Here is a 13,356-nt window from a genome sequence, read left to right on the forward strand (position 1 = left end):
TTTAATCCAACCAAGCCAAGGCTTTGCAGACATTTCGTTTCGCAGATCTTCTATAAATTCTTGTAATTTCCAATAAATACTTCGAGAGAATGAAATTAGTTGCAAAACTATCTTCAGTTTATATGAGAAAAATTAATTTTTTGAAACTTCCCGTAATTAGATATTACGAATTGATTTAATTTCTTAGCAAATTAAGAAGAAATGTGAAACTTTCAGTGACATTTGTTTTCAATATTATACAAGCTATCGTTATACCTATAATCGTTCAACCTGTAATTACCATAATTATTCACTATATTAATTAATTTTTCATAAAACCAGAGGTCCGTAATCCGCACAATTAATTCACGTAGATCTTAATAGATTTCATGATTGGTGTGCGCTGAACAAATTATCCCTCAGCTTAATTAAACGTTATACCCTTAGATTTAGCAGCAAGAAAGATAATCTAGTCTTTAATTATACTATACCATTATCCACGCTAAGCATTGTCAAGAATTTAGACGTCACCTTCAAGTCCAACTTATCATTTACAGCTCATCGTAATAACGTCATCTCTCGTAGTATTAACGCTGTGGGGCTTATTCGCGGGATCTCTAAATTCTCTGCTAATTACTAACGTTCTTAGAGTACCGTATCGTCAGCCGATTAGACCCATTTTGAAACACAGAAGGATTAGCTAAGAAATTAACAATTTCTTGTTTTCTTTTCATCGTTTTCTACATGTGTATCTGCACGTTTAATTTATTTTCCCGTGCATTACACCTGTGTATCCAAGAGTTCGCCACGCTAATAATAATAATAACAACGATAATAATATTGTTACAGACAAAATGCCAATATTTAAAGGAAAGTTTTCTCTTCTGTTCCACTTAACTATTTAGCATTTGCAAGCTCCTTGAAAATCTCTTTGAAAACTATGCCTAAGTTGTGTCGCCAAAATTAAGGGATGACGAGTATACTCGTGAAACACAGAGCACACGTGAATAGAATTAAGTTGTAACGAAATGAAATGAGAGATTCTTGAAATAAAAATGAAATTAAAATAAAAATAAATAAAAATGAAATAAAACAATTGCCATTTCTTCCTTTGACTATACTCGTGAAAAACAGCTAACTACTTAAAAAAATCGCTAGTAAGCTATTATTAACACTAGAACTACCAACCCAGTCAAATTGGCTGGTTTTACAATTTTATTTTAAAATTCCTACTTCATGTTATATTTTTTTTCCGCAATGAAGTAACGAGTTCCGCAACGATAACTAAAAGAATAATGTAATGAACCTTATTTTGTTTTTTATGTATTCAAACTCAAAATAATTTTGTATCAAGGCTACTTATATCAATGCCAGTCAAAATGATATGTACTTGTTAAAGTGTAAAAGGGACCTGCAATCTATTTATCGAACCCAAATTAACCAGTTTCCTCGTTTTATACACTTCTCACACGTTTTTACAATTTTTACCGCGTATCATTCAATATGATGATATCAGTTATCAGGAAAATTCCGGATCGATGTTAACACTAGAAATATCACGCCAGTCAAAACGACTGGTTCTACAATTTTATAAATATGTCGATCCTCGTTTAGGGATAATGGTCCCAAATGGATTAATAATACCAAAAATATACTACATAACATGGAATTCCTTCTGTAAGAAAGTAATAAATCAATAAATATAAAAATATTCTATTGTTACGTATTTTTTAAAGACCAGCCATTTTGAGTGGTTTTGGTAGAAATAGCTTCATGTTAATTAACGGTAGTTCTAGTGTTAAAGTCTTAGACCCTTACGTTGCAACACATTACACGATAAATGCCCCTATGAATCGTTCTAAGCCTGTACGCTCATTCCACTAACCAGAGTGGAACTCGAGTACCATGGAAGAAGCGTAAGGTTTTTGCGTGTGCGATCTGTCGCTCGACGAGGGGTAGGCCAGATGAAAACATTTCTCATGATCCGTAAACGGTGCGCGGCGTGCAAGCGCCGAGAGCCACCACCTATTCGGGGTTGCGATGGGTGGCGGAACTACAGGGTGGCCAAGAGCCACAGTTGGTTGCGGGCTGTCGTCCTGAGCACATTACGCGTCTTCGACCAGCGCCACGCGACCTCGTGTATCATCCACCCTCCTCTTCCCTCTGCCAGGTGCGATTGCGTGATCAACGAGTCGCTCGCCCTCGAACAACCATTTGTCGACCCCCTTGTGCTTCCGTCTCGAGTGAGTGCGGGAACACGTGCGTGAAAATTATCTGGAAACACGAGCGAAATTCGCACCGATCTTACTGTACTTTAACTCGTTCCTTCCTCTTTTCTTTTTTCTGTCGTCTCCTCCTCCTTATTCCTATCTGCCTTCTTTTCTCTTGGAGAAAATCCGTGAAAGTCGAACGTAGGCTTTACGACGATCGTGATTTTTTCGTTGGTTCGTCGCGACGTACGTAAATAATTGTCATTGCGCGGGAAAAGAAAGATCAGTCTGTTTGTGGAAATGGATTTCGAGCGTGCGAGGATTCGAAGAAGTTAGGAATCGAAGCTCGAGGGACGAAAACATGGACGAACTATACTTATGACCGAGAGAGATCTTTTCTCAGAGGTTGCAAGAAACCGACTAGATCAAGCTTTTTCGTTCAAACTCCCTCGATCGGAGTCGTAAATGATCGTACAATTATGGGGAACGGATCGAAGAGGCAAATTATCGTACACCTGTGTCAAACCTATCCTCTCGAAATGATGCTACAACGATTTCGAAATCCTGAACGTTAACCTGCACATGCCCAAATCGATCGAGATCCAACATCGTACGAACGCCAAGCGGTTTTTACTTTCCGTAGACTCGTAGGAATCGAGGATGTGCGTGTAAGAGGCGAACGAAGGAGAAAAGAAAAAGAAAGAAAGAAACGAACGACGAAATTGAATCGCGGTTGATCTCCGCATTTAGACGGGTATGAAAGCGCACTGCAACGAAATAGGCGGATCTTAAATGTCAAAGGAGACGCGTCCTCGTGGGAACTTTCAATTAAAATTTTATCGGACCGGGGATAACGGTCGGACGCGGATTCGAGGCTTCGTAAAATATAATCCCGTCGTTAAACACGCGGCCCGTGACGAGAATGATTGAGATAAGACCGTGGAGATCGCATTCGTTGCCTTATTAAATCATCGTATACCCCGAAAAGATGTGGATAAAAGGCCGAAATTACATCGTTTTATTCATTCTGTCCAGGGCACGGTGAATCGGAAATCTTACAAAGTCCAACGAAATTCTTTTCACGTGGATCTACTGGCAGACGTCTTGAATAAGAGCAATATAGAGGGATCTCGCTATAGCGAAGCAATTTCGTGCTACAAATCAAACGAATTGAATGGAAAAAGGAAGAAAATACAGGGAACGATCAATTTCTCGCGTTCCTTCCACTCCGATTGTAGGATTTTAGAGGTTGATAGAGAGGTGGAAGAAAGAATATACGAAATGTCAAAACGGAGCTAGGATCGCGTTTAAAGAATTTACGAAACGCCTGAATCCAACGAGGGCGAGATCGCGAAAGGTTCGAGCAGAGATGATCCGATGGTGTTGAATACACATTCTTCAACGACATGTACACACTACCCATGCACACGTATTCTTTTCTTTCTCTCGAAGACTTGTTCTATTTGTTCGACAAGAGATTTTCAATCTCGAAATAGACATTACGTTCGATGATAGGAAATAGTTTGTACAGAAGCTCGAAGCTGGTCGGAAAAGAAGAGATTTCTTGAGCCTTTTCCGTGGCAAGCTGACGTCGAGTTTCAAATTTGCACGTCCTCACGGTGAAGCGATTGCTTCCTTAAAAGCTTCCCTGTTAGAACTTATAAGTTTTGACACAAATGGTTGCCGAGACTGCGTTTCAATCAAACGATAAAAATATCGAACGATAAATACGCTAATTCTAGCGTAGAAGTAAAGCAGGAAGTTTCGTTAGTGTAACACGATATCGAGTAAAATCCCGAAGCAATTTCTGGCTACACGAAACAGTACTTCTCGTCCTTTTATCTCGACACGGTAAACACGTCGAGAATAATAGAGTCGTCGCACGAGAGTTCGTGTGTGACTGTTTGGAAGATAAGCGAGCGGAAATCGTCGGGAAACCCTCGGGATCAGTTTCTGCAACGGCTCGAGCATCGAATGTTGACTGTCCAATGTCGCGTCGTGTCGCAACAATCGACAAGAGGATCCGCAACCCGCCGAGAATGCCAATCTCGTCGACCAGACTGTTGTGGAAAAGCAAGAGGTGTAATCCTTTTAAAAGAGTCTCGAGGTGAGTCTCGACGTTGAGGACATCAACTAGGTGGAGAAGAAAAGCCGAGGGAAAGGACCGAGCACGTGATTCCTCTTCAAGTTTTCCGGAGAGAAATCTATTTCGCAAGGCAAATTCAGGGGGCGTAGAAAGTTATCGTTGCTACTGTTGCGCCTTTATTACGCGCTCCAGCCGTATAATTAACGATTACTCGAAACGATCGCTAAAGTCAGATTTAAGTATCACGTGTAGGCAGAAAGAGTGAAATATAACTGAAGATTGCTATCGAATCCAAGTCCTTGAAGATCGCCAATCTGTTTATACAATGGCTTCTGCTCTGACAGAATTTCTCCCTGGGAAATTTGTTTTGATAAATTCTTGAATTTGTACCATCGTATTCGACAAAAACTTGCAAGTTGAGAAACGATTCGTATTCGATCGTCCAACTTTCAAGGGACGAGTCGATCAACGAGGCAAAGTATATTACGAGAGCTAATCGCTTTTGCGGGATTGTGGATCGAACGAGGAACGAGAGATATCGCGAGGGAAACAGCATTGCAAGGCAGAAGAAGTTGGACAACGAGTGAAATTGCTCGATACTTCTCAAGGGAAAAAGAACGAAGAACAAACAGGGAAAGGCAATGGAGGGTCGTTTTGTTGCGACAGCAGGAAAAACTACATGGACACAACAGGAGAAAACTACGAGAACTGGATAAAAAAGAAAGTACTTTAGAGGAAGGGAGAAGAAAGTGTCGTTAATTTCCGTGTGAGATTGAAACGCACGATCTCTGTGAATTACGATAGTTAGAGATTGATTTGAATTACGATAGGAAACGATCTTAGGCAGAGATTGATCCCCTTTGCCGCCTTTCTGCCAATAGGCTAATGATCGCGTAAACTCCATTCAAATTGCGAGGAGAGAAACGTTACAATTCCAGATGGGCTGTTTCGCGTTCGAGGACCAAAGTGGTTAAGAAATTTTTGATCAAACTCGTGATTATCTGCGGTTAATTTAAGCTGCGAGTAGAAAGCAGTTTAATTTTGCATTAGTTCTTATTCTTTCGTTTTCTATCGCAAAAAGTGTTTACACGTATACAAGACTTTAGAGAAAGATTGGCCCAGTGTTTAATAGCGGATTTGGAATTTCGAAAATGTGATAGTAACTTACAGTTGCAAGATCCGCACTCATGAAAAATCCTTTTTCCTACAAGATATACGTACGAGAGATTAAAACATTCAAAGACTACGATCCTCATTACGCGTTAGTGTCTCAAAGTATACGAATGTCATCAGTTTGATATTAATCGCACGAAACTTGTTAAAATTTGTAATACAATTTTAAAGTCGGGCTACTACATCGTAACTTTAAAAAATCAGTTCATCAAAGTTTAGCGAAAAATTGAATGGCTCCAGTGTGTAACTAGTGCGTTCAAATTCCACGAATTAAGTGTTTGACGAAATTGTGGTGAAAGAATGTGCGAGAACTTGAAATCTCACCATCCGTTTCTCCCCTAAAATCTCGTCATCAAAATATTCAGATAGCGTTTAAATGCCACAAAATCGAATGTGTTGTTAAACGATGTGGAAGAATAGTACACTGGGAACCTTCAACCTAAAATCCTAATCCCCTTAAATCGTTATCAAACTACGTCAAAAGTGAGTTAGACGTTTCCAATGTCCAAATAGTGTTCAAACAACATAAACCGGGTGTTGTATTAAAAAGAAAGGTACTCGTCGCGTTCATTTCCCCTTAAATTAGCATAACGAACGAACCCACTAAAACGTACTAAGAGACGTTCCTTGGTGCTTAATTAGCACCTGAAATCATAAATGGTGTCATCAAACGGTGACCAATTGCACACGCAATGTTTAATCGGAAATGTTGTTACTTCCATTGTTTCCTAGATTGAAAATTGAATCAGAATCGGTGTAACAAAATACTCGAATAGTGTTTAAATCGTATGAAACGTGTATTTTATCAAGTTGTGAAAAAAGAAAAGAATAAAGAAAGAAAGAAGAAGACCGCGTATCGTGAAGTGACCATAGATCTGAGACGACCATGAAAAGAAGGGAGAATCGTCTGGCGGTGGGTCAGATGAACGAAAGTTCCTGCTGCAAGAGAGCGTCGGGATGCTGCACGCTGTTATGCTAGGTAGCGGTCCGGGTCGAGGGAGACACGAATGGTATCCGGGATTTTATTTGCAACGTCGACGACTTGGACGCAGGATGAATCGCGGGGAACAGGAGAACCTATACAGGCAGAGCAGGCAGCTCACAACGATCGTGCCACCTCACGAGGATCTGGTGCTGAGCGTGCTTAAATCGCCGATAAGCCAGCACCAGCACCAGCAACGCCAGCAGTATCATCCTACGCACCATTCTCACGGGCACCATGTTAACTGCCAAGGTCATCAGAATCATAAGAAGTGCACGTATTCAGGTATACTCGGACTAGCCGAGGAAACTCAGTTCGTTCTATATGGTGTAACGATCGGAAGATTTTTGGCTGCTCACTGCAATTATAGGAATATTGCTGGTTTTTCGGTGATTTCTGTTGTTCTGTTTCGTTGTTACAATTTCCTGTACAAAGATGCTTCTAATAAGTTGATTCGACAAGTGATTCTCTACGAATATCGTAGATTTCAATCGTGTCTTTAGTTTTTGTAGTTAGTTTAGGGGGTTTAGTGGTATCTCAAGTTATATCAGTCTTCATATTGTTATAAATTTGCTCTTGGAATACTGGTTTTTAAGAAGTTGAATTTGTTTGAACATTCTTGATTCGTTAAAACGTTAGAAAGGAATAGCCTCGTTTTTTCACTCTCGTATCTTCTATTTCCTTCGGTTTGTCTCGTGTTTATAGCCTTTACGAATCGCTCGACTCTACATTCAAACAGAAGACAGAGTTCTTGTACAGATGCAATAGAATTAGAATTTGATTAATTGAATTGATATTTTGTGAACGAGTAATAATATTGGAATACTTTCAGTAGGTACCAAAAGTTGGTATTTGTGAAGAGAGGGAGAGAGAGAGAGAGAGAGAGAGAGAGAGATACAGGGACACTAGCGTTACATTAGATTTTCTGTCAATAACATTACATGTTAATGTTTCAAGATATTTTCGACATTGAAGCTTCAACGTTTTATGGAATTTTCAACAGCACGATAAATTTTCAAAATTAAAACTTTGTCGTTTACAATTAACTTGCCTTTAAATTGAACCTGAATAATGTTTCGTTCACAAAGGATTAAATTGCATCGACAAGTTTCACACGAGGACGGGGAATTTGTAATAAAATGAAACAGAAAGAGTTCCGTGTGACATATTACCTGCGTTTCGGCAGTACCTAATTAAAAGATATTTAGAAGCTGTCGATATTTATTGTGATATTAACGTCAGAATTGTTTTTTATTGCATCAAATATTCTTTTACATTAACTAAAAGCAAATGAACGGCAGAGAGCCATGTAATTTGTGTGTTATTTAACTTTTCTTTGTCTGATATTCCGTTACTCTAATAATCTGATAATTCAAACGTTGTTTCACGTTCATTAAAAACAATTTTCTTCGTGAGTTTTGGTTGTAGCACAATTATAACTACGTTATCCATAGCATGAACCTAATAATACTATGAGTTATTATTAACTAACTACTAATCGTGTATCGATAAATTGAAAATATAAAAAGTGCCACAAAACGAATGAAAATTTTGAAGATAATTGCAAGCAAAAGCTGTCACAGGTCATCATCTTCAGTATTTGTAGCCTGAATTTAAAATATCAATATATCGTCATATACAATTACAAGTTCGATACGAAGATATCTTTACGAAAAACAATTTACAAAAAAACAGTTTAATTTTGAGTATCAATTATAGAATCAAACTAGACTCAAAAAACATTAAAATTTCGTTTAGGTCACAATAAGATGCGTAGATGTTCTAAGAACCTACGTTTCATTTTTTTAATTTTCAGTAACACGTAGCACACCGGACTTTTTCCACTATCGACCATATCGCCAGAACAAGCCGAGTTCTAACAATTCAGAAATAAAACCTTTGCCTAGTTAGTTGGGAGCAGAGAGCGTGGCCACAATCAAACTTGTATACGTGAATTCTGGCTATCTTTCGCAAATAGAATACGTCAGCATAGTTTGACCGACTTTGAGAACATTGTCTGTAGAAAACTTGCGCGAACTATTTTTTGTAAATATTCGTAATATACTTCCTTGATTTTATACCTGATATTACGGAAAGTATATACCAAAGTTATTTAATCGAATTAATTAACCTGTCAACTGCTACGTATTTTGATAAAAATCATTTACTTGGCGATTATTAATAAATTGATAATTACTTTCGCTATTAATTTACAAATGGATCTATTTATTTAGAAAAGAACGAAGATTTTCAACTGGCGAACTAATTCGTCTCTGCTGATTCTTCTGCTGTTATAAAATTTTCTGCCACAAAAAACCAATTAAAAGGAGTAGTACAAAGAACAAAAGTCGAATTTATATCGCAGTCGTAAATAAACTAAAACGGATTAAGCTTGATACCAAAAAGTTTAGCAGTATCAAACAACTACTACGATGGTTTCTTGTCGTAAAATGTTCCTCTTTCTTATCGCAAACGATCGATCCGCTTAACTTTTTCGTTCACGAAATAACGATCGAAATCTTCTTACGCGGTTTTTATAGAACCGGCTCCGTTAGACCTCGTCTCCGAATTAACAAATTATTCGCTCCGTTTCGAACGTTGTTCCAGCAGTTTGTTTTGGCAGGATTTCTTTTCGTTCTTAACTCTCCGGAAGATAGTTAAAAAAAAAAAAAAAAAGAATGGAAATATCAAAAGTGCACGACGCCGGTTGAAAGTGTCCCTTAAGCCGTCGTGATGGCTTTTAGGTGACTCTCGTTTCACAGCTCGGTGGAAACTAGGCAACGAGCTGGTGATTTTTAGCTTCTTGCCTTGTATTATACGGAAGCTCGGAAGGAAAGCCGGCTAGAGTGTAATCTTCTTTGAAAAAAGAGCGACTGATTTCGTGAACACGTGAAATAAAGTAATAGCTGTGTTTTCGTTGCGGTGAGCGAAAGATTTCACTCGTTTCTTCCCTTTCACAATCTTTTTCCTTTCTCCTTTGTTCGAGTAGAATTCTGCCTTCTTCTATGGTTCCTCGTTGAATGTTACTTAGTTCGGTCTTCCTTTAATAAATAGGCTGCGGTCGTTTTTGCAGATTCATATTTCTATGAACATTGCTAAAGAAATAGAACGTAAGTAGAGATATTTTTCATCCGAATAAGAGACGCGCAATTTTTACTTTGGGGATTTGCGTCTTGAATAAAATTTATATTTATTTAGGCAAGTCTGCAGGAGTTTCAGCCTTCATTATCATAATCTCATGGAAAATTTCAGTATTCGAATATCCGCGATTGTAAAGGACCCTTGGTAAACAAATATACGTATCATTCAATAAAGTACTTATATTGGATCAATGTTTATAACGCAATGTTTTAACGAATAAAATCACGCCTCTAGTAATAGCAAAAATAATAACCTTGAATGAATTTCATCTCCGCTTTCTCGAATTTGCCGCAATTTGTTTGCAATTTCCAAAAATTTGAATCGGTTGCAAAGAGAGTATTCCCTTACTTAGCATGTTAGTTGTTTTTCTCGAGTATACTAAGAATATTCTGTCTTTGAGATAAAAATAAGCAACAACAAGGGGACGTTTGTTTCCCTCGCTAGGAAAACTGAAAAATCTCTTGTCCTTTGGCGGTTGCTCGGTGAGTGAAACACGCTTGATTCTCGATCTTCCATGCGACTCATTATGAAATATCAGGGAGCTTCCATCGATATGCAGATGCCTCTATTAATACTACAGGGGAGTTATATTTATTTACAATCAATAAAGCGAGACTTTCGTATATCGCCACTTTCGTGTCATGAAATTTTCTACATGCATTTCGGAGCTTGGCCGACAAATTTTTTTAGCATCGTTTCGTAAATATTTATCAATCATTACTATATTATTATTAATTTCACGTAATATTTTGTATAATATAACCATATGTCATACAAATTGTTAGGTCGTCCGAAAAGTTTCTTTCGTTTTATAAGGAAATAATAGATACGCAACGTTTTTCATTTTGTATTATTTTATCGAATTACGTATGATCCATTTTGTTTTATCAAGATAAAGATCGCAACGTTCGACAAATTAGGTTTCATGTTTGTATAAAGATGCATCGTTGTAAAAGACGTGTTTGTAAAAGAAAGACACTTTTCGGACAACCTAATATAAAATATCATCATATTTTATAATTGAAAATCGGCGTTACCTTAAACGATTATTAACGATTATTAATAATTATTCATCTTTATAATTGTTCGGCTCTAAAAAAGTATATATCTTAAACGTCCATTGTTGTAGTACACGCAGTACGAGAGAAAGTAAGTTTCTGCTAGCGTTAAAGTTAGGTGATCGTAGTGATAATACAGCCTAATTAAGTTTTACGAAAATCTGCCTCCACGCAGTACAATTACATTCTTTGCTAGATTTCATGACGATTCAAGTAATCTTCTGTCCCTGTCTCTAAGTGTGTTTTACCTGTACGAAAGAACTTGCCTGCAGCTGATTCTGGGAAGTTAAATTATTCGTATTCACCGTTTCTCTCAACGCGAACGTTGGGTTAACGCATTCTTAACAAGGCTTCCGTTTTCGAGTAAGTTTCTCTGTGCGGACTGAATGTTCAGCTGGAGGATCCGTGGAATTCATTGTCTCAAGATAGAATAAAACGATCCCATTCGCCTGACGGCGAAGCATTGGGATAATTCTTAACTCTTTTCAATCATAAACGCTGGCTTTGTATTATTTCGCTTTAGATTTCACAATTTCATATATTTCAATTGTATTATATCTTTCGATAAGAGAGACGTACATGGAAAAAAGAAATATCGATTCAGTATACATATATTTCGTATATAGATTTCCGAATTTCAAATTATTATAACGGAGCAATCATGCTAAATTAATACAAACATACGTATACATATATAGTTACGTTTCGCAACATGTATTTATTCGCTGATATTTATTCGCTGAGTTTCCATACTCGTGGAAATTACATATACGTATGTTTCTTCCATTTCAATATAAGAATTGATTATTTTCATTCATAGACGCTTATCATTTTTACTTAATTTTATTTTGTGATTCGGCAATGTTTGGACTAGCTAGTTCAGGCGCGGCATTGTTTACTTTACCTTGTATCGCTTTAGGAGAATAGCCATTAATCAGAAACTTAGTTAACCGTGATGAAAAATTTAATCGATGCTTTTAAGTAGAAATTTAAATAGAAAATGACACATTTTCATTAGAACAGTGTAACAAAAAATGTTGGATATGGTGTTAGTTAATAATATCGATTAAATAGAACTCGTAGTCCTGATATTAACATTGCTCGGTTGTAATAATAATGCGGTTGTAGTAACGTTAGTTGAATGAACATGTAGGATAACGCGAGTTTCGATGCTCAGAACGTGGTCGAGTATAACGCACGACATTGTTCGAGGATATAATCTACATCAGAACGGAATTATTATATTATCGATTACGAGTATGAACGCCATTGACCTTTCTATTACGTCCCTGTAATCCGTTCCGCTGTAGTGTACAAACTCGTTGATGTGGACATGAGAATACGCGGATGGTTGCGTTAATATTTACAGGTATCTTGTCAACATTTCTTTCGTGATTCCATATATTTCTCGGCATTGCACGGTTTTCCAGCAAAAACGTCGGATTATACAAAAATTAAATCCAATACTACGCGTTTCGGGTTTTAACTAGAGATTTAATTTGATTAGTTTTGGCAAAATTTTAAGTTGACTCGTAACAAAGGTTTCCATATGTCCGTTACTAGTTAAGTTACATTTTTATTATTATTGTTGATAGAAGAATACCTGGAGCTGAAACACGTTTTTGACAAAAGACACATATAATTGTAATTATTTATTGCAGCCTGACGGTTTGGAAATTAAACTTGGCTGTAGTTTACAAACATGAAATAAAACTAAAGCTAAACTTGATGACTACATAGCGTAAGAATATATCGATGCTTCGATTGTGCCTTCTCTTTATCTCTAAATACTTTATTTCTATATAAACATTCTCCCCATTGCGCATCATTCGTCCGTTAATTCGTTCCTTCTTCATCCACTTTTTACTTGTACCTTATTTTCCAATAATTCTGCTTTTCTCCGCCCTTACTCTACTTCTACTTCTCCCTGTCTCTGGTTTTCCTAAAACAGACACATAGAAAATCCTTTTGCGGTCCAATCGAGAACGATGTTAAATGTTAAGAAAATAAATCGTCACTATCGCATAATGCGACAATACCTCGTGACACACACAGAATTGGAGATCGTGGAAATGGAAAATTTAGATTAGTTACGTGAAATTACGACCACTGCTCTGAAGTATTGGCGAAGCGTGCAAAGAGATCATCGAACGAAACTCTCGTTCTTATCCTTCTTTGTTTTCTCTTCTTTCTTTGGAAACAGCGAATCGGTTTCGGTCGAAGTTGAAGTGGTTCCCGATGAATATCTCGCGACTTGCTATAGCCGCTCCAACTTCCGATTCTTCGTTCGCTAATGTCCCGGGGAAATTGCATGTAATCGTTAGAATTTATCTGTACGGCCTATAGAGGTGGTCGCTGCTCGAAGAGAGAAGGAAGTGCTGGCGATGAGCGTGCAGATAATTTGAAGCAATTTATCGGCTTAGCGTGTATCGGTATCTGGTCTCCACGTGCACTGTTCGCGCATTTTTAGCTCGATCCGTGCACCAATTTTCTTTGTCCGTCGGCGAACTGCAGGCTCGATCGTACGCCTTTTAATTGGACGTCCAATTTCGTTAGCTTTCGCAGATTTTAAGATTCGTTTGTGGTAAAGATTGCTAGTTGCAGTATAGTTAGTATATCGAACTTTTATAGTATATACTACTGTCAAGTTATCTTTTTTATTATCATTTTCATTTCATTTAGGTAACTTTACGACTAGTTTTCTTCCAGAAAGGAAATATAGAAGCA

At 37.5% G+C, this 13,356-nt stretch overlaps 1 protein-coding gene across 3 annotated transcripts in view; it reads left to right on the forward strand.

The window, feature by feature from the left end:
* The first annotated feature begins 2,094 nt into the window (after positions 1-2,094).
* LOC139986479 (potassium voltage-gated channel subfamily KQT member 1-like) overlaps positions 2,095-13,356 on the forward strand; it is a 79,654-nt gene continuing 68,392 nt past the window's right edge. For all 3 annotated transcript variants that reach the window (XM_072001867.1, XM_072001875.1, XM_072001884.1), the window contains exon 1: positions 2,095-6,715. In XM_072001867.1, coding sequence (XP_071857968.1) covers positions 6,406-6,715 — 310 coding nt within the window. In that variant the 5' untranslated portion in view covers positions 2,095-6,405. The remainder of the gene's footprint in view (positions 6,716-13,356) is intronic.

Source organism: Bombus fervidus, chromosome 1, assembly GCF_041682495.2.
Source record: "Bombus fervidus isolate BK054 chromosome 1, iyBomFerv1, whole genome shotgun sequence".
NCBI lineage: Eukaryota > Metazoa > Arthropoda > Insecta > Hymenoptera > Apidae > Bombus > Bombus fervidus.